At 38.2% G+C, this 22,199-nt stretch overlaps 2 protein-coding genes across 2 annotated transcripts; one reads left to right on the forward strand and one right to left on the reverse strand.

Annotated features, from left to right (window-relative positions):
• Window positions 1-242: 242 nt before the first annotated feature.
• On the reverse strand, window positions 243-3,909 carry tmem74 (transmembrane protein 74). The gene is made up of 2 exons (XM_084385270.1): window positions 3,368-3,909; window positions 243-2,239 (listed from the first exon to the last, which is right to left on the reverse strand). The coding sequence occupies exon 2, from the start codon at window positions 2,178-2,180 to the stop codon at window positions 1,338-1,340; it is 843 nt and encodes a 280-aa protein (XP_084241396.1). The 5' UTR covers window positions 2,181-2,239; window positions 3,368-3,909; the 3' UTR covers window positions 243-1,337.
• Window positions 3,910-10,776: 6,867 nt separating this feature from the next.
• trhra (thyrotropin-releasing hormone receptor a) lies at window positions 10,777-15,354 on the forward strand. The gene is made up of 2 exons (XM_084385269.1): window positions 10,777-11,938; window positions 13,437-15,354. Exons 1-2 carry the CDS (start codon window positions 11,162-11,164, stop codon window positions 13,866-13,868), a joined length of 1,209 nt encoding a protein of 402 aa, XP_084241395.1. The 5' UTR covers window positions 10,777-11,161; the 3' UTR covers window positions 13,869-15,354.
• Window positions 15,355-22,199: the final 6,845 nt, after the last annotated feature.

Genomic DNA, 22,199 nt, shown 5'->3' on the forward strand with positions numbered 1-22,199 from the left:
TTACTCATTGCGAGGAAGATGTTATGAGCAGACTAATTTTACCAGTAAAATCAAAACATTTATTATTTAACAATCAGTTACAAGCTTACACGTTACTTTTATATTGATAACAAACGTGAAGCATCTACACCGGTTTAAGAAACAGAAAGTTCATATAATTACAGGAAAAGGCTCAATGCACCTTATGACCAGCTAATGTTTTGGAGAAAATGTGGAATTTTTTTTTTTTTTTTTTTTTTTTTGTCGTTGCAATGCAACCCTAGAAAGATGCACAAAACCAGTTTAGAGTCAGACAGCCAACTCATGATTATAAATTCAGGTGAAGTGGTCACGCTTATTGCTATCAAATAGCTACATACTAATGATTTATCACAAGCAATGAAACACAAAATCAAGAATAATATAATTTTATTTTCATACCAGAGTGAGTCAGTTATGAGTTTTATGAGCTGTCATTTATCATCAGAGTATGCACTGATAGAGATAAATAGATTGTATTTGTAATTCTTATGATAAATCTTGTGAGCACAGAAGATTTTTATTTTTTTTTCTCAATTGTGTCAATACTATAGGTTCAGCTGTGTATATGAGTCAGTGAAGATACAGGAGTTATGCTTTGCTCTCTCAGAGAGATGGATTTAAATTTCCAAAAGATGGCAAATCATTGTGTGGCAGCTTCCTCCATTAAATATTTATAAAATATTTTAGTGCTGAGGGGGCGGGGGGGATATTAGATTTCTGCATGGCTCGTTCCACACATGAACTAACAAGGACAATGTGAGAAAATAATGGCAAAAACATCCCAAAAATACATTTTAGCAGTGCTGTAAAGGACAATGCTGCACCGAAGTGCTCCAAACCAGAGACTGTAGCGCTCGATCACTCCATACCATGATAAAATGGATCAAGTGAAATATTTCAGATTTCTGAAAGAGTAAGAAAGAGGCAGTGGGATTGTCAGTATTAGCAGCAGGATTCTGTACAACCGGACTCATTTCTTTAGCTAAATCAGCTTTAGTTCACTTCTCACATTTTCAGCTTGGAGATTAAGAGTTTGAATACTATCAGCAACTTCATTTAACTTGCTGCCACACAACCTGAAGTTTGGTCTGTTTATCCAAAAAGGAAGTTGCTTTATGACAAATGTTATCATGCTGTGTATATTTCTGGAGCCTGAGAAATCTGTTACGTGATACTAGGTTTTTCTGCAACAGTAAGCAACTGTCACTGATTCAAGGTGAAAAAACAAAACAAAAACAAGCTCTTTTGGCCATGCTGGAAAGGTCCACGTTATGTTGGCAGTCCAATAGAGATGAATGGAGAGCTGGAGAAAAGAGTCAACTAATGGCATTGCCATTCTCCTCCTCGACCAAACTATGTGGTGGCGATGAGCGGCTGGGGCTCGATCTTGTTCTTAAATTAATCGAACCGTAGAGCTTTGCGGAGTGCTTGGAATAGGCAAAGGCTTTCCTTCTGTACATCTCACCCTTCCATATGGAAATCATTAGCAGAGTGGACAGCACCACTCCGCCTAAAGTGAGAAGGCAAAGGCCTGCGATGACACACCTGTCCAGGTGCGCGCCTATCCTGGCGCTCTCGTTCTCCAGTCTTTCCATTTCGCGTGCGGAGACATTGTCGGGGTTCACTCTGACGTCACGAGGGACCGTGTACGATATGATCACCAGCGAGATCCCGGTGATAAGGAACGTGACTGCGCTGATGAACCCGTAATCCATGGATTTCCCCGAACTCTCCGAGCTGAGATCGAAGTCAGACATCAGCGACAACTCCTGGAGGCCCTCGGGACGGATTTCGCTGGAGGAGTCATGGAGCGAAGATGCACGTCGAACACTTTTCTCGCTCGTGTCCGGGGTGGCCAACCGGAGATTGACGTTTTCGTCAATGTAGGTGAACGAGGTCTCCAGCTCCTCGTCGCAGCACACCCTGACCTTCTCTGCGGGATGATGGCGGTGCTGGCCATGTTGTCCTCTGAGAGGAGCCGTCCTTGGTGCTGAATTACACTGTCCCTCACAGGCAGGCACCTTCACAGTGGGAGAAGCTTCTTCCACCGAACTGTTTAGCCTGTGAACATGAAGAGGGCTAGAAGACCAATCCAGTACCCCAGGGGGATCGGGTCTTGCCCGTCTATTATCTATGTAGAGTAACTCCACCGAGGCCATCAGATCCACTCCCACGGATTACTCTGACTTCCTGCTGCATCAAGCCATCCACACTATACCTGTAAATGCAAATTACAATAATTCAGATGAGAAATCAATTCACAAAATATATCCTAGTGAGAGATCGACCAAATTTTTTTTTTTATAATACCAATTATTTGTACATTTAAATGGATGATAGCCAATATGAAGAACAATTTTTTTGTTATATTTCAACTTTTGAAACACTTTTGAAACTAAATAGCATATTACTATAATAAATATTCATTAAGAATATTTTAATAATACCACTTTAATATTGTGCATGGACATGTATTTTACCAAACTATGTAACTATCATCACATACTATGTGACAAGCATTTTTGTAACACACCTCACTTGTGCTCACAACTGTGACTCATGGGTACTATTTACTACTCTAAACCATTTATGTAGCCTATACTACAATGGATTAGCAACAGTTAATGACTGTATTTGAACGAAATCCTTCGTCTCTTTAATGAAAGACGATTAAAGTTACTGATTAGTCCTACTGCTTCAATATCCAATTAGCAAAGCAATCCGTATAAAACCCAAGATAAGCTATAAGTCCCTTTTAAACGCACGACTTAACGGCCGATGGGGATATAGGGATATAGGCACGTCACAGTAGAGATCGATATCATGATTTTTTTTTTTTTTTTTTTTTTACAGCCGATATCAGTACAGATACTTTTACATGTAGCCTAAATGTTTGAATAACCAATATTTATATTATTTTAATTTGTCAATTAATTTATGCAAATTTATTTTGAAATCTATCTAAATAAAATTGAATCTTTAGAATTATTATTACAGAAAAAAATAACCAATAAACTGTAAAAGTGCGAATATCAGTATAAAAATGTCTCAAACTGATTATTGGTTTATATAGTCGAAATAAAGTCATCAAAAAATCATCACATCTGCAATAGCTAAAACGTTACACTGTTTACGCAATAAACATCGATTTAAAACGGACATATATGCTATACAGTAGTTTTGGCACGTGTCCATCAGGCTGCATCGTTACACTCATCAATAGGTCATACAATATCCCATAGAGAAAGCGACACAAACAGGACACATTTTCCATTTCGCTACATTTAACGTTAGACGCATATCACACATTGTTTGTTTGCTATAATCAATTGTTTTTTGTTAATACCTTCTCGTCTGATGAACATTTTGGCCTCCCGGCTTCTGCACTCCACCGTTCTCCCTCCCACGCTCCGTTTTAAAGATGAACTGAGCTCTTCACAGCGAAATTACTAATTCTACTATGGCAAAGGACCTTTCATGAATATTCATTAGGTAGAGTGACGTATCTCGGTAATCTTCCAATTGGGAAGTGTTTGAGTATGAATATAAATAAGATTGTGCTGACGTCCCTTAGTTACCGTCTTGTAGCGAATGCTTGGCTGTTGAATTTCAATTAGGTGCTGCAGACGTTCCTTGCTAACGTTCCAATGGCGAAGCAAACCGGTTATGAATATTAACAACCAAGTCTTTGCCATAGTAAGATTCGTAAATTTTCTTCCGGTATCTACGCCTCGCAGTTTTGCATCACTCTTGCGGTGTCAAGTAAATCATAACAGGTTTAAAATTGTATTGGAACCATGGGAAAGCAGGTTCGCGGAAGCGAATAGTAATTATCACCACCGTGATGGAAACTACAGCCTGGGGACATTTTCTACTACGACCAGTAAGAGTCAGCGGCTGTGCTAAACCACACCTATTCTACACCATCTGCTCTGTGGTCCTTTAAAAGCTTGAAAGATTACTAGTCAGTTTGAGCAAGGTTTATGTAATCTACTTTTAATCTGCCACAACCAGCCCATATCAGCTCATATTCTTCTAAATGACCTTATAAGCAATACGTTTACATAATTTGTTCACATCATGTTTAGATTTAGGCTATTTCAAACATTCTCAAGGCGTAGTCAGAAATAACCCCTAATCGGCAGTTCTCCTCTAACCCTTGACAACAAACAATCAATTTTATTTCAACAGATACGTGCTATTGTGTGCACCAATACAAAGGATGACTTCGGATCAAGGCCAGGCAAGTTCCTATTTAACAGATGAGTCTGCAGAGAAGTGGGGCTTACTCAGCCACAGATTAATGTCCCAGGCTGGTGGCGGCTCAGCTCAGGGAGTACGAGGTGCACAGTCATGAATTCCCATCTGTCACTGCTGGCGTTAATGAACATAGGTGGAGTAGCTGTATGCTCCAGTCAGTTTGGACTATTTTCAACAGGACGGAAGTCTCAGAAGGATGCACAGCTTATTTTGCTGCACACCCCTCTGAGATTTCCATACCGTCAGCGGCCAGCTGAGCCAATCCGGCATGCATTGCCAAGGACAAAATTGAGTTTCAGAGCCTTGGGTATCATCCGCCACCTTGGAATACAGAAGCACGCTGTGGCTCGTCAGTCTATCCTCATGTTGTTGGGACCAGGTGATTACACAGGCATAGAGTGACATAGCCAGCTGCTAAATAACATCACACAGCAGTAAACCTGCAGTCACATAGCTTTGCTCATGCATCTCTATTAAACAAAGGCAAAATGAAAGGTTAAAAAGCCCTAAATAAAATGTAATGATCGTTTATAAACTGAAAAAATCACATTTGAATGAAATTTTTGAGTGGAACAGAACAAACAAGTGTAAAGTTTGGTTCTTTGCTTTAGGGACCTGCAAGGCAGTGTGTTTCTCAGAACCAAGAGTGTGAAACCAGGTGATGGCGCTTGTCTGACAGTCTCTGCCACTGAGGTTAGTATCATCACCCCCTTCAGCCTCAAGAAGAAATTAACTTGGAATATAAATTGACCTGTGTACCTGTTGACCTATATAGTCCAGGTGTGCATGTTATGCAAACACAAATCTTTGGACTGATTTTGAAATTTCAGATGACTATTATGACGACACGTACAGTATATAGTTTCTGAGGTTGGTAAGATTTTAAACTTAAGTTTATGCTAAACAAGGCTGCATTTATTTAATCAAAAATAAAGACAGTAATATTGTGAATTATTAGTATTAGTATTTAAATCAGATCAAAAATACAGTCAAATCTGTTATATTGTGAAATGCCATTACAATTTAAAATAACTTTTTATTTTAATATATTTTAAAATGTAATTTAGTCGTGGCAGAGCTGAATTTTCAGCATCATTACTCCAGTCTTCAGTGTCACGTGATCCTTCAGAAATCATTTTCATATGCTGATTTGATGCTCAAGAAACCATTTTTACTTTGATGAATAGAAAGTTCAAATGAAGAGAATTTATTTGAAATAAGTATTTACTTTAATATACTTTTGATCAATGTGATGCATCCTTACGGAATAAAAGTATTAATTTCTTTAAAAATAAATCTTACTGACCCAAACTTTTAAATGCTTGTGTATTGCATGTATAGGACATAAGCACTCTAAACTATGACAGAACTAACTTTGATAGTTTGGCCAGTTGCTGAAAAAAAAAGTTATACCCGGCATTGTTGGCAATTTGGTAATGCTGGAGGACACCTAGATCTTTATTGGCCTCTATGTGTCTTTGTGACAAATACAGACAAGGTAAGCAAATCCGAGTAGGTAGGGAAGGAAGGAGCTGTCCTTGGTCCTGAGAAGGAGTGAAGACTGAAATCAGTGCTGCCCACAGAGCTACACGTCACATGTCATGTGATCCAAGGTCACATGTTATGCGATCCAGGAGTTGAGCATATCAGGCTATATTTAGAATAGGATAGTACTTAATGAATACAGTGCAGAAGTATGCTACAAAGTCACATGACCTCCAGTGTTGTAATTGTTAACTAACACTAAACCTTTTCAATTCTTTTCATTAATTGGAATAAAGCTGAAATAAAATGATGTATGAATATTAGATCAACTTAAACCAAAAAAATAAAAATAAACTGAAGCTAATATATTAAAAACCAGTAAAAATGACAAAAGCACATAACAAAATTATGAAAGTTTGAACTAAAATTAAAATGAAATCTAAAAATAAAGTCTAATCCAAAATATTATATATTAATAAATATAATAATTATAAAATAATTCAGCAGCTGGTTTTCTAATAACATCTTGTTATTTAGCATTTTTTAATGCAATTTTGCATTAAAAAATGACAACATTTTGCAGTCAGATGATTAAATTAGTCAATAAAAATAAAAGTCAAAGAGAAATCGCTGGTATACCGGTTCATTCATCACGCAAATTGAAAGTCAAGTTGAGAGAACATTGTATTGTGGGGCAAGTATGTGCATACAGAAACAGTGAGCACAGTATTATACTGCAGCAATAAAGAATATGGTAGTATGCTATTCTGAATAAAGCCTCGGATAAGGAGGTGTATATCTGTAAGCTCTTTAAGGACAGGAATATTACTCTGACAAAGACCCATCTAAACTCTTAAGCCTCTTAAATACATTTAAGATATACATTTTAGGGCATGTGGAGAGGGAGCAAAGTGCTGAAAGCAAGAGATGGAGACAGAATTACCGACAGTCATTAAACATCTTTGAAGGTCAACAAAAATAGTGACTCATAATCATAAAAGAGTTGAGAATCTAAACTGTACTTAAATCATGGACAAAGAAGTAGCACCATTGTCCTTGAACAAGGTATTGTGATACATTTAATTTGATTAAAAAGTTTTGATTGGTCGATGCTGTCACCACCAACTACTACACAATCTCATTTTTCTAAAATGAACTGGCTCTCTCTGAAGCCAATAACAAGAACACACGGAATGACTAGTTTCACCTCATTGTGTCCACGGCCTTTCGGATGGGAGACATGCAGGGTGAGATGTAGAAACGGGCTCTTGTCATTAGAAAAATGAGATCGTCCTGAGTCGCAGCCAGAAATGTTATTTATTCCTTTGAGATGTCGGCTGCCAAGCTTGGAGTGGTTTGCTGGCATTGAATCTGATTAAAAGCAGAACAACATCTTTGTGTTTTAAATTCGAAAGTTTGCTGAAATCAAATTCAATTAGAGAACGAATGAATCATACAGTCCGGCAGATGATGAATTATTCATTGCATTTCCATAACAAACGATGAAATCACAGCCTTGTCTTTATGAATGCTTGTCACGCTCCCATATTCATAAACTCTTGCTTCTCAGCTTGATTATCTCTTAGATCCCTCACAGTCTTTCTAGAAGTTGGGTGATGAACCATTACAGGGAGTTAACTTTGATCAATGCAATATGGTCCCCTTTGTCTCTTTCTTGAGGAGAGATTTGCCAAACAATAGCTTCCAGATTTTATTCATCTCATTATATATACATTTTCTGGCCACAGTTTGAGTTGATTTGAGATAAAGTGGGAATGAGTTGTTATGGGATTCAAAATACAATGTAAAAATCTTCCAAAATGTGTATCATGATTCTTGATCATAGTTATGTTACAGGAAACAGCATTTTCAGTTGAGGAAACATAACTATTCTGAATCTGTTAAAGGAGGTTTAAGCATTATAACATACTCATAATAATGAAATGTTAAATGATAATGTGTTTTAGTTGCTTTACATTTCTCTCAATGAATCACGAGAGTAGAAAGAGTTCTAGAATCTGCAATTAAACGCAGTTGGGGACTATTTGTGTGCTCAATCAAAATGTCCACTAGATGGCAGTGCAACACTAATCATACAAATCAGAACGTGAAAAGTCAAACATTTACATAAGGTCAAGGTAATGGGTGATCAGTCACCTATATGAAGATAATTTATGGATGCCAATATATTGTACAATCCCAGCATTATCTATCTATAACCTTAAAACAAATAATAAATCAGAAAATGTGTCACATCTTGCTTCCTTTTTTCTAGCCTTGTGTTTACATTTCCAAAGCTCTAGAACGATTAAACCCCTTACTGAAATGTTGATATTTTTTAAGGTGTCTTTATAGCCGTCAGATATCACCCCCTCGGAGTCATAAACTCTACAAATAGACTTGACCTTCGCAAAATGGAAAAAGAGCACTTACTGTCTGCAATAGATTTCATGATGCAAAATGTAGCCTATAAATAAATAAATAAAAAAGAAACTCTGATAAATCCAGAGGATTTGACAGCTGTAAAGTTCCGTTATTTACTCTTCTCAAGAATATGAGCAATCTGTGTCTCGAGAGAGCACAAAAGCTGTCAAAAATTATTTAATAATTTTTTGTGACATGAATGAGACTGTCATGCTTTTGATAAAGATTTAAAGGGGTCATATAATGGTACATGCACTTTTACAAGTTGATTGTACTGAAATGTGTGTTGGCAGTGCCTGTACACAACCATCATAAAATGATAAAAATCCATCCAGTGTTTTTTTTTTCATCTTCTTAAATGTTTTCCCCCATCTCAAATCAAGCCGTTCGATTTTGTGACGTCACAAAATCGACGCCCCTCCCAAGATTGTTGATTGACAGCAGCGTTTCAACACAGACCCGCCCTCGCTCGTGAGCGAGCTGTCAATCATAGTCCGCGCGGACCGGCGCGGTCATTGTTGATACGCTGGAGCTCTGTCTATGAGCAGAATGGCGTCTAAGCGATTGTGGTGTTCTGTTCTTGGGTGCAATAAGGAACACAGCAGTCATTTTGATGTTCCTAAATCCGAACCGCTGAAGACGCAGTGGCTGAGTTTGTTTTCAAAGGGAATATTCCCCACGATCAACGTCAATGCTTTCATGTTTGCGCGAATCATTTCACACACCAGACTGCTTTACAAACGAGGGTCAGTAACGTTATAAAGCTGGTTTTGCTAAGAAGCTGCTCCTGAAAAAAGGATCGGTACCAACTATTCGTGTTCCTGCTGCACCTCCAGAAGAACTGAAGTGAGTGTAACGTTTTATTAACCTTTATATTAATATTTATATTAATCTTTGCAAATCGCTTGCTGCACGCTTCACGATGAATTAAAAAAATAAAATAAAAAAATAAAGAAAAATAAAGATGATGATGATGTAGGCACAAAACAGAGGGGCGGGGTGAGCAAAGCTCATTATCATTTAAAGACACATGCACTTAAACGGCGTGCTGAAAACAGAGCTGTTTTTGACCAGGTAAAATTTGTGTTTTCTTACAATACTAATGAGAATTTTTAATTAAAGTATATTACAAACTTTTCATTTAGACCCTAAAGAATCATATTAGCTTGTACAAAAATGGCATTATATGACCCCTTTAACAACACATTAAGAAACAATACTAATCTAAGTATACAAAAGTGCCTCAATCAAACACTAAAAAATAAACAATTGGACCTTGATCAAAGCTAACAATTATTTTTTATGGAATATTGCATTGCTAATTTTAATTTATTTATCTGTGCATATATGCAAAGTTCTGTAATGAAACTCTAGATGGCGCAGGCTGACAAGTTCTTAACTCAATCTGTTTGCAATCACATCACTCTATAGGACACAGCTGATTTGTTCCTTCTGTATCAGTAGCCAATGAACTCGCTGCTCAAACTTCAAATACTTGGTCAACATTTGCTGTGGCAGTTGCAGTGCGCCTTCAGAAACCCTCCACCTTCCCCAGCTCCACCTGTATAGATCTGCTACTAATTCATGTAGGCCTATGCTATATTGTACAGCAGCAGCATGTCTTACTTGCTTACAGCAGTGTCATGCATGTATTGGCAGAAGCAAGTCCTGTACTTACTCTGCAGCAGCAACAGCAGTGAAACAGATCTATTCCACCCAGACAAAACTTATCAAAGTTGTCATAACCATTACCATGCCAAACACTCTGAGAGTTGTCATGACAGAGCATTCTTTTTTTTTTTACAAAGTTCATGTGCCCTCGTAATCTTTAAACAAAATATCTTCCCCTCCCACTTGCATTGTCATCTCCTCTTCTCTGATGACATGTTTACTGGAGAAATGGCGGGACTACCTGTCAATCACACGAGATCAACCAATAGCAAACAACAATCCAATCAATTGGACAAAATCAAGTCGCGCCCTACATTTTTTCTTTTACAAAAAGCTGCCTCACTCAGATATACATCACAATAGGGAAGAAAAGACTCGCAACTTCTGTTTCATGCTAAATTAAATGTTAGCAAAGCTAAAAGGTTTACACAGATAAAGCTGTAGCTTTTTTCCACTTCCTCAAAAATGATTTTTTTCAATTGACCTGTTTGTACAAATAATGTCACAATATGTAAAATAACAACTGTAATATGTTATACATTATAGCTCAATAAGCCATAGATTAATCCCAGTGATTTGTCTCTCATCATAAATACACAGAAGACTGTCATTAAGCCCTTTAGGACCTGTGCATCAATAGACTCAGCTAAGTGTCAATAATGGCTCTCATGGGTGTAAAACTGCATTTTGCAGGTGAAATCAAACTTGGCCAGCCTTCCTGTGCTTGGATCAATCTATAACCTTATCATACCCCTTGAAACAAACTGCGTAAAAGCAAACACTATCAGTTCTGATATAACCAAAGCAAACTGAACATTTTAATTAGAACGTGAAATGGGCCTATTGGGGGACATTTTAGGCGAGAAACCCATAATTGAACAGACACTTCCTCTCTTGCTTGCTTCGGCATTACGCACCGCACAACCTGACGTTCTCGGTCGCGTATTAGGGTTACCACGGTCTCAGACCATATCAGCCTGTTCAGCCCTGGGCGGTGCAACACCTCTGTCAGCTCTCTGCAGTTATCCACACTAGGGAAAGGATTTTTATACATCACACAAATTACCACGGACACATTCTTGGCTTCGCACCAAACGAAACTGCGTTAATATTCATCTCTGAGATCTAAAGCCTGCTGTGACTGGAGCGTGTTTTTTTCCAGAAGGACATTTAAAACGGACATTTTAACTTTACTGAATTTTCTTTCTCTGGAATACTAAATATGACCTTTTTTGCGCGCGTCCTGGAGAGCTGAAAAGTGATTTCTGCGGGGGAAAAAGGAAACAAACAGAAGTGGAGCATGGATAACGGCACTATATTCAAATTTAACAACAACAGTACTTCGATATGGACTGATTATACTGTCGAATACAAGGTCGCGAGCATCTTATTAGTGATCCTTATTTGTGGAGTTGGAATTGTTGGCAACATTATGGTCATTCTTGTGGTCTTAACGACCAAGCACATGCGTACCCCAACTAACTGTTACTTGGTGAGTCTGGCCGTTGCCGACCTCATGGTCCTGACGGCAGCGGGGCTGCCCAACATCACCGAGAGTCTGTTCGGCGGACAGTGGGTGTATGGATACGCCGGGTGCCTCTCCATCACTTATTTTCAGTATCTGGGTATCAACGCGTCATCCTGCTCCATAACAGCCTTCACCATTGAACGCTACATTGCTATTTGCCACCCGATAAAAGCGCAGTTTATGTGCACCCTCTCCAGAGCCAAGAAGATCATTGTTCTCGTTTGGGTTTTAACTTCCCTCTATTGCGTTATGTGGTTTTATCTTTCCGACACGACAGAAGTCGTTTTTGACAACGCTGTCCTCGTGACATGCGCCTACAAAGTATCCAGAAACATGTATTTGCCAATATATTTCACAGACTATGCGGTGTTCTACGTTATCCCTCTTTTGCTGGCCACTGTTTTATACGGATTTATCGCAAGAATTCTTTTCCTCAACCCATTGCCGTTGGATCCCAAGGAAAGTCGAAGAAACTGGAAAAAGCAGTCGTCCGTGCATGGGAACTCCAGGAGTTCCTCCAGCAGCACGACTGCTGCTTCTCGGAGACAGGTAAAGTGTTGATTTTATCGCATAACTTTGTGCGTAATTGTGCGCATAGGGAGCCTGCGGTATAAGTTCTAGCAGCATTCACTGGTTTGGAATGTGAATACATAGGCTAAATAAATAAATAAATAAATGTATTTCTTATTAGGCCTAGGATAACAGCAAATCTGAAATAAATGTAACAATTCTTGCAAAAATGATGTTTAAAGTCTTCAAAGACGTTTTTATAAATGCACTTAAGCAAATGTGCGTCTACGGCGATCAGGATTCCTTTGAGATTTTGATCGCTATGTTTCTGATTCGCTAAAAAAAAAATCTTATTCAACTCATTAGATTAATTTAGGAATATAACTGCTCTGGTCGCGATGTGTGTTTTAAAAGAACCGATTCATTAGATTCATTCTTTCGAGATTCGGAATACATTGGTCATACTTGATTCACACTAAAGAGTCGGTGCATAAGAGTCATTTTTCTGGAAACGGACTACGCAGGTTGCGCTGCAGATTCGGTAGCGGTGTTTTGGTAGTGCAGGAAACATTTGTGATCCCGAACCGGAACACATAAGTCGTTTGTCAGTTAGAAAAAAAGAAGATGTTTTGTGACGGCTCACGGCTCACATAGCCTCGAGCATGTAAAGGTCCAAATGCATAGTGAAGCCAGGCGCCATCTGATGAACTCGGAGCGACTGCACTTGTGTTGTATTTGTGTTGCCCTAGGGCTCTTTGCCTGGTTGTCCAACATGGAGAGAAACATAGCCTCTGATGACCTTTATAAAACCAGTCTTTAAGCTATGAATTTGCTCAGGCTCTACAAATGTGTTTTCCATAAATTAACCATGACATGTTATGGTGTGTTAACAGATTTGGCAACAATCTGGCTAACAATACAACAGCTGTACCGTGATAATCATGTTTATACTGTTGCAAAAGGCTAAGACTGAGTGAAAAATTAAAATGAGCATGCTTTAATTAGAAAACAGGTATCCTGTTAGTTAACATGTCACCCATTTTCACAGACATTCACACTTTGATCTTACACGTTAATTAGTTGCATTGAAAAAAAGAGCAACATAAATTTTGTAAAGTTATTAATGGTAGCTATATAAATGCAAAACAGCAAAACCCATATTTCACTTAAACACTGTTGAGGCTTATAATAAATATAATATAATATAGGTTACACTTTATTTTAAGGTGTCATTGTTACAGTGTAATTATGTAAGTATTAAGCAACTACATATACTTACTATAGGGTTAGGATAGGATTAGGATTTTTGGTTGAGGGTTAGTTGCATGTGATTATGCATAATTTACTGTTATTACTATGGTTAGTACATGTAGCATATGTAACAAGGACACCGTAAAATGAAGTGTTACCTTAATATAATTATGTTTTGGTAAAATGAGAATGAGTTTAAAGAGGATTTTGGTTTAAAAAATGCAATTATGAGGGATCAGAGAGTTACATACATAACTAAAAACATCTGTCATGCTGTCTGCTGTAGGTGACAAAGATGCTGGCAGTGGTGGTGATTCTCTTTGCTTTGCTGTGGATGCCCTATCGGACGCTGGTGGTGGTCAACTCCTTCCTCAAGGACGCCTATCTGGACACCTGGTTCCTTCTGTTCTGCCGTCTCTGCATTTACATGAACAGCGCCATCAACCCTATCATCTACAATGCCATGTCGCAGAAGTTTCGCGCCGCCTTCCAAAAACTGTGCCATTGCGGGCCCCAGCGCTCCGAGAAGCCCCCCACTTACAGCGTGGCCCTCACCTACAGCGTCATCAAGGAGACCTCCAACGGAGAAAGCCCAGACCACTACACCACAGAGCTAGACGACATCCGCGGAGCCGCCGAAGAGCTCCTGCCCGAGAGGAAGAGGTTGTCATTTAAAGAGTCCTCACCACCTTGTAAAGGCACATTGGCAAATGCTTAGCTCCCCGTTGGTTTGTGTTGATTAGGTTGCTTAATTTGCAGTGTCAGCAGTTTCACAGTGCCTCAGAGTAGCCTGGAGTGGTGGCCACATGAAAACAGCATTTTGACAATCACAGACTTTAATTTGCAGATTTATTCATAGCTTTCCAAACTTTGGCTGAAGACCAAAATAGGCCCCATTCCAGTCCTGTGCAGGTGCCGTAATGCTCCTAAAGCTATCATGGACAGACAATTGAATGGTTGATTGAACATGAAAGGGTGGTGGTAGATTTGGAGGTGATTGAGTGTGTGAGCTCAGGGGTGACATCTACTCTGAAGATTTGTGGACTCAAAGCACTACCACTGTGGTCACTGTGGCAATAACCACATGCATCACTGCCAAATCATCACTCTGGAAAACTTGTTCCAAGAACGGGTGTCAAATTGATACTCACACTGCACTCTGAAAAATTGGACAGTTGATTACTTCTCGGGTTTCAATTGTAAGCTCAGTTTTACAATTGTGACTCAAATGTATCCTGTCCAATTTCTGCCCAAGGAGTATTAAATGACCCGAGTCTCAAATCATAATTTTACACCTAACTCTGACACTAGATTTAAGGGTGTTGCAGATTCAAGTCCTGAACTTTAGCATTTCAGCAAGCCAGGATTGACACCCACTTCCCACATTTATCAATCTAAAACCAGAGTAAACATGCGTCTGTTGCTTTTGTCACATATATTGTGAATAGCATCGTCAGCTGAGGCTGTTTTCTCACAGTGGCACTGATTTCCTAGCAGAGCTAGCAGATAGTACACTGCAAAATTATGGAGGAGATGAAAATAATTTGCCATTTTAGATGTTTATATCTGTATCATTTGCATTTTTGTGGTATAATTAAGGTAAGGTAATTTAACAATTATTTTATAGGTAACACTTTCCAGTAAGGTTTCATTAGTTAACAAATTTAGTTAACATGAACAACGAATGAACAGTACTTCTACAGCATTTATTAATCTTAGATAATGTTAATTTTAACATTTACTAATGCATTATTAAAATCAAAAGTTATATTTGTTAACACTAGTCAATGCACTTTGAACTATTAAATACTGTAACAAATGTATTGCTCATTGTTAGTTCATGTTAGTTAATACATGAACTAATGTTAACGAATGAGACCTTATTGGAAAGTGTTACAAGTTTCTGCTGTAACTACCTTGTTTTAATACCTTGGAAAAAAAAAGAAGTTTCTGCTCTCTATCTGTAGTTTTCAGTAGTTTGTTAATACCTGCGTGAACATGGATTGTAATGTGAAATCTTAACCTAACAACTAAAATATGTTTTTCTCATAATCAGTGAACACTTTATATGATGAAATGTACAGCTGTTGTGATGTAAGCAAAAAAAAGTGTATGGTGGTAACATTTGTTTTGTGTTTAAAACATGTTTTGTATTTGTATTTATACAGTTGTTGTTTAAAATAAAGTAATAGCTATTTGGGAAATTCCTCTTGATTTCATTTTTATGGTTTAACATCCTCTAAATGTGATTGAACACACATATTATGCTAATGTTTATTTCAATACACATTTCTACAACAATCCTGCAACATAAAATCCAATCAAATGGATTTCGGCTCATTTCCTTTAAATCATCCCCTGGATATTGGGTTTTGTCACGGATTACGCAGTGACGGAAAAAAACAGCCAAGCTGTAAAGTTGTTTATGTTTGAGTGTCCAGGTCAAACCACCTTTTAGGCCCGTCCCATTGCAGAAGCCGCCCTGACCCTCGCTAAGCTGTCAAGTTCATGGAGCCTCTGACGCAGGGCAGATGCTCAGCCAGAAGATGGACGTAGAAGATCTAGAGGAAGAGCCCAGACATTTATTACCGTTCCCTCCTGCCCTCTGATTACAAGAAATCATCACTCCAGAAGTGGGTAATCAACACAGTGATTTATGAGGGGCAATAAATTAAAGAGCACTAACATTAGATCATTTCTTACCGCACACTGAAGATTGGAGTATTGACGCTGAAAATTCAGCTTTAATAGGAATACATTTTTCATTCACTATTAAGTAGTTGCTAATTAGCATGCATATTACTAGAATATTGGCTGTTTATTGGTAAAGCACATATTAATGTCCTTTATACCTCATAAACAGTGGGGGTGGGGGGTGGTGGTAGTCTTAGTTACAATTTATACAAACTACAATATATATCTCACCTTTTGTTAATGCTAACTGCTGTACCTTTTTTTTCCCTCAATTTATGGGGAACAAATTAGTAAAAGGTGTTATTTTCGCAGTTTTTGACCCATGCAACTTTGTATTTTAATCAATAAGGTTGTCACCTACATTTTAGAAGTTCAAAATTCTCAATTCTAATAAAAAAAAAAAGCCTCAAATCCAAATCAAAACTAGCCAAACTAATATAAAGTAAAAAAATAAATAAATTAAAGTCAAGTAAACAGTCATTAATAAAATAAGAACAATTGATTACAACTGATACCACATATAAAGCAATAGAACAAAGACACAAATGAAATAAAATTTGGTTTAAAATGTTCAGGTATAGGTCTAACAGAAGACATATTACAGAAATGGAATAATCATACATTATTTTCACTGTATAAATTAAATATAGCTTAATACTTATTAAGCTACAAAAGTTGTTCGATCAAGAGCAATGAGTGTTATTCTGTGTTTTGTTCTTTGATTAACATTAATGATACAGCAGGTTTATTAGGCTGCTGTCACTTTAAGACCTGACGCAAATCCGATTTCTCCCAACTCTTTACGTTCAAGACCTTCATTTAAGAACCTGCTTACGAGGATACTCACCAAAAACAGGCATTTTGACAATTTTGTGTGGGGTTTATTTTCAGTTGAAGCAATATATAAATATAATATAAGTAAATATATATTAATTGCAATTTTTTTCCCTGTTTATTTATGTGTTTATTTGATTGTTCAGTTGATGTTGAACACAGCATGGCTTCCATACCTTTTTACTGTATTTTTGATCAAATAAATGCAGCCTTGGTGAGCATAAGAGGCTTCTAAAAAATAACATTTTAAAACATCTGAATTATTCCAAACTTTTGACTGGTATTATATATGTACTTTTCCCACATTTGATTCCGTCTAATTGGTTACAAGTGCCAACTGGGTTTCTGCATCAAAACTCATTGGCTTGTGTGCCTGGAGCTAAAAAGACACAAACAAATGAATCCAGCATTTGCCCTTAGCTGGATGTGGTGAGAATGAGAGAACGTTAATCTCAACCAAAGGTCTCTTGACACAAGAGTCAACAAAAGAGCTTAGCAGGACAGGGCTGATTAGTGTAAACAGCTACAGCCCAGTTCAGCCTCATGCACTTATGTCAACACTTGACAGTGGAGATAACCGTACACTCCTCTTCTATTTTAGGATGCTGCATTGTATAACATCATAACCTATACTGGAATACAAAGAGTCTGAAACACAAATGAATTGCAGTTTAGGTGCTCATTCAGTGCATGTCTATAGAACATAAGGACGATCTGTGTGCATCTGTTTGGCATGCTGACAATAATCCTTTTTCAGATTTTACAAGGGTAAACACATTTCATTAACAGCTGTTTTCTAAAATCTTCAGCAGACATGAACTGTTCAGAAACAGTCTGTTTGCTACTGCAAATGAGACAAATTATGAAAATCAATGTTTTAAACGTCCACAGGCCACATAGTGGAACACAGAACAATAGAGAAACCCGTTGCTTGAGGCTTGTACAGTTTTCCAGTCCAAACTAAACAAAAACCTACCGCAGTGACAGGGCACTCACATGGAAATGTCAACTCTCCATGTCTAGCTTGTCAAACTTAACATTCAATTATATGTGACTGGAAGTGCAGTTAAATTATTGTTGGCCTCGCGTTTTTTTTTTGTCAAAAATACAACACATACCAAGTCATGCAGACAGACTGAAGAACGTCTCAGTTGGTAGATATTAAACATTATTCATAAATGTAGCTAAAACAGGGGATCTTCAATATTGCTTATAGCAATGTCCTAAAAAAAACAGGCACAATTCCAATATTTTGAGACCAAATTTGGAAATATAAAATTGTCCTAGAGTGGTGTTTTTTGGCCTGTCTCACCTCAGAGGTCTTGACCATCTCGACTGGTTTCCACAATCAAAATCATAAATTTTGACATCCTCTATTGGATTCATATTCAATTAAACAATTTTAAAAATAATGAACTAATTTTAATTACAAAAAACATGACAGTTTGTGCACAATCCGTTTGCCACATGATTTTTTTTTACCTTTATAACATTCCACAATAAAAATAAAATGGCTCATTGTCATTGGTCTGTACACTAAAAACTTTTTCAGAAACCTTTGTCAGTTTTGATATTTTTGAGTTTATTAAAGGGATAGTTCGCTTAAACATGAAAATGTCATCATTTACTCACCCTAATGTTGTTTCAAACCTTTCTTTCCTCTGATGAACACAAAATAAGATATTTTGAAGAATGTTGGTAAACCAGATAGTTGATGGCACCCATTGACTTTACTGGTATTTTTTTCCTATGGAAGTCAGTGGCTACCGTCAACTGTTTGATTACCAACATTCTTTAAGGGATACTATCCCTTTAAGCGAAGAATTACCACTGAATTGACAATTGAATTGACACTACTTCAACTCATCAACTGAGCTGACAAGGGGTGACACACACATACTGTATGCACTCACAAAGATACAAAATCTCACTCACTCACTAACTTACTGAAGCATTAGATATATTTAGAAACACATCAGTATATACACCCTCAACAGTATAGTTTCAGACAGAACCATTCCACTGAATCAGCCATCTGCGCATTATTGGAAAAACATCGTGGGTGCAGTATTCCTGGACTTAAAGAGGGCATTCGATACAGTAAACCATAGCCGTCTTATCTCAAAACTGTCATCTTATAATACGTCACACCAGGCATTATCATGGTTCGAGTCATACTTACAGGGCCGAGAACAATGTGTAGTTATTGATCATGTAAAATCTGCCCCATGTAAAATTAAGACGGAATCCCTCAGGGAACCATACTGGGACCTGTTCTCTTCAGCCTGTATGTGAACGAGCTGCCTGAAGTGTGTCCTGAAGTTGGCCTTCAGATGTATGCCGATGACACTGTGGTTTATGTGTCGAGCAAAAGCCCTGTTGTTATCGGCAGTACACTGACCAAAAGTCTTGAGAAAGTGTTTAATTGGCTAAACAAATCATGTTTAACACTTAATCTGAGGAAAACTAAATCTATGTGTTTTTCTATAACAAGAACGCGGATAATAAATGACCTTAACATTAAAATGAATGGTGAACTCATCAATCAGGTAGAACAAGAAAAAAGTGATTTTAGATTCTCAGCAAAATTCATATTAAAAGTTAAAAGTCATATTAAAAACATCTCAAGAAAAATGAAGGCCAGTATGAACTGTTTCAGAATGATCAGGAGCGGTCTAACATTTGAATGTGCTCATGTCTTTCTGAACACTATGATCCTGTCCCACCTGTCGGCACCACTGTTTGGTCCCAGACTAGCCAAACTACCCTAAAGCCTATTGAGAGGCTTTATAACCGTGCCCTAAAACTTTTAGATAAAAAGCCCATTCGATTCCATCACTGTTACATTTTAAGTAAACATAAAATCATAAACTTTGTTAATTTTGTTAATCCTAGACACATAAAGTTGTTTTTTAAATGTTTGACTGGACTTGCACCTGAGCCACTTTGTACATTTGTGAACAGGCTGGAACCCTCCAGATCAACAAGAGCTGCTACATGTGGAGACTGTAAAGTTCCATTTTGTAAAACATCTTTTGCCCAAAATGTTTTTTTCTGTGAAAGGAGGCAATCTGTGGAACTGGCTTCCTACAAATATAAAGACTTTAACTAAACTGTCCACCTTTAAAAAACTAACAAAAGCCTGGTTCATACAGCAGCAGCGGTGTGATCATGCCATATGAGATGTATAGCTGGGTGTATGTGAGGTGTGCATCTGTTACCCCTTTTCCACCAAAAAAGAACTGGTTCGGAACTGGTGCTGGTTCAAAGTTGGTTCAACTTGCGAACCTTCTCAGAACCTGTTTGTTTTTCCACTGACTAGAGAGCCCAGCGAACGACGTCGTTACGTCACTGTGTACGTTGCCATGTCTTAGCTTTCCTAGAAACGCTTGCGCCAAATTCAAGCATAACAATTACAATGGCGGACTACATCGTCTTTCTGCAAATGTTTCTCCTGGCTTTGCGATCCTATATTGGGGTCAGAAGAAGACGTTTAGAACACATTTGTGCTGCTTGTCTGGATTACTATAGGTTATCTATATTACTTTAGGTTACGTTCGAGAAGAAGTTCGACAATAACCCCGCCCCCCGACGTAAGCATGACGTGGTAAAAGAACGGTTCTAGTCCAGCAAAGAGTCGGTGCCGCTTTGGAACCAATTTTCTTGGCCGAGAACCGGTTCTTTGGCTGTCGAAACACAAAGAACTGGTTCGCGAGTAGGCACCGGCTCCGAACCGGCACCAGCACTGCCTTGGTGGAAAGGGGTAGTGAGTTCGAGTGAATGTGTTTATTTACTAGACTTATTTTTATTGGTGCTAACTGGTTTCTGGACATTTTATTGTATTCACTGTAAAATTTGTACTTCTTTATTATCTTAACTGTTAAAAGCCCTTCTAGGGACAGGTGTTGCGAATTAGCCATGGCTATACACTGTGAATCAGGCATCGGATTGTTCTTTATGTAATAATCTATGTTTATTTTGTGTCTGTCCCTATTCAAATAAACAACAAATAAAAATATATCTCTGCCTGTTCCTACACTGCTCAAAAAAATAAGGGAACACTTAATCATCACAGTACAACACATGAAACGGGTGCACTGGAAAAGCAACAGCAAGACCACCCCCAAAAAGGGAATGGTTTTGCAGGTGGTGGCCACAGACAGCTACTCTTTCTTTATCCTTACTGACTGATGTGTCTTTTTTGTTAGGGTCCTTGTCACTACTTTTTGCATTAGACAGTACCTGCAACCCAATCAGTTTGCACAATCCAGATCCTCCAAGATGGCACATCCATACATGCCAACAAGGAGTTTTGTTGTTTCTCCCAGAATTGGCAGGTTTGCCATTAGCACCCGTTCACTACGCAGATGAGAGCAGGTTCACACTGAGCACGTGACAGACGTGAAAGTCTTGAGATGCCGTGGGGAACGTTACGCTGACTGCAACATCATCCAGCGAGACCGGTTTGGTAGTGGGTCAGTGATGGTCTGGGGAGGAATATTTTTGGAGGGTCACACAGACTGTTAGGTACTGGGATGAAATCTTGTCAGCGATTGTCAGACCTTACACTGGGCACAGTGGGCCCTGGGTTCCTCCTGGTGCATGACAACACCTGGTCTCATTTGGCCAGAGTGTATAGAGATGAAGGCATTGCATTTATTTGAATTTATTTATTAAAGGATAGCCTCTTGAGATGCAACACCTCATTTTCAAGAGGGTCCTAGACAAATTGCATTGATGCCATTGACTGGCCCTCACGTTCCCTAGACCTTAATCCAATTGAAAACCCCTGGGGGATTATGTATCTGAGCTTCTGAAGCTGCCAAGTAACACCACAGACTGCCCAGCAGCTCACTGATGCCCTGATCCAGGTCTGGAAGGGCATCCCCCAGGACACCATCCCCCAGGACACCATCCACCAGGACACCATCCACTATCTCATCAGGAGCATTCTCCTCATGTGATTTTTGACCAACCTGAGCTACCCTTTGACCACCAATCTTTCACATGATTTCATTTCATTTTATTATGGACGGGACGGTATCTGATGAAAACCATAAAATTAATAAATAGAGCCAAATCGCGGAATCTTTAATATCAGTAGGTAAGATACTTGTCTAGATGTCTCTGCTCACTTATGTGGGTTTATTATAAACAGCCACTTCTAAACTTAAATGTAAAAAAGGATTTTAATATTACATTAAAGTTATATCAATAAGAAAGTAATTAAAAAACGTACAGTATAATGCACGTAAGCACAGCAGATGACCTTCACTGCCAGAACACACACACATACACATACTCATAAATTGAGAAATGCACCAATCTGATGGGGCATGTTATATCTCAACCTATAGAAGGTTAACAACACCCTCTGTATATTTCAGTGTATATACGTTACACTATACTATTTAAATTGGGTTGCATTCTGTTCCACTTACCTCTCTTTTCATTATGTGCAATATCATGCAGTACTTCCTGTGCAATATGCTTGCACTGGTTTTGTGAGTATTGTTTTATA

This window comes from Rutilus rutilus (genome assembly GCF_951802725.1).
Source record: "Rutilus rutilus genome assembly, chromosome: 17".
Lineage (NCBI taxonomy): Eukaryota > Metazoa > Chordata > Actinopteri > Cypriniformes > Leuciscidae > Rutilus > Rutilus rutilus.

Bases quoted from the DNA above. Each gene is read 5' to 3' on its own strand.
- tmem74 (XM_084385270.1), bottom strand. From the start codon at position 2,180: ATGGCCTCGGTGGAGTTACTCTACATAGATAATAGACGGGCAAGACCC.
- trhra (XM_084385269.1), top strand. From the start codon at position 11,162: ATGGATAACGGCACTATATTCAAATTTAACAACAACAGTACTTCGATA. The intron at 11,939-13,436 runs GTAAAGTGTTGA...TGTCTGCTGTAG, and splicing joins CTGCTGCTTCTCGGAGACAG to GTGACAAAGATGCTGGCAGT.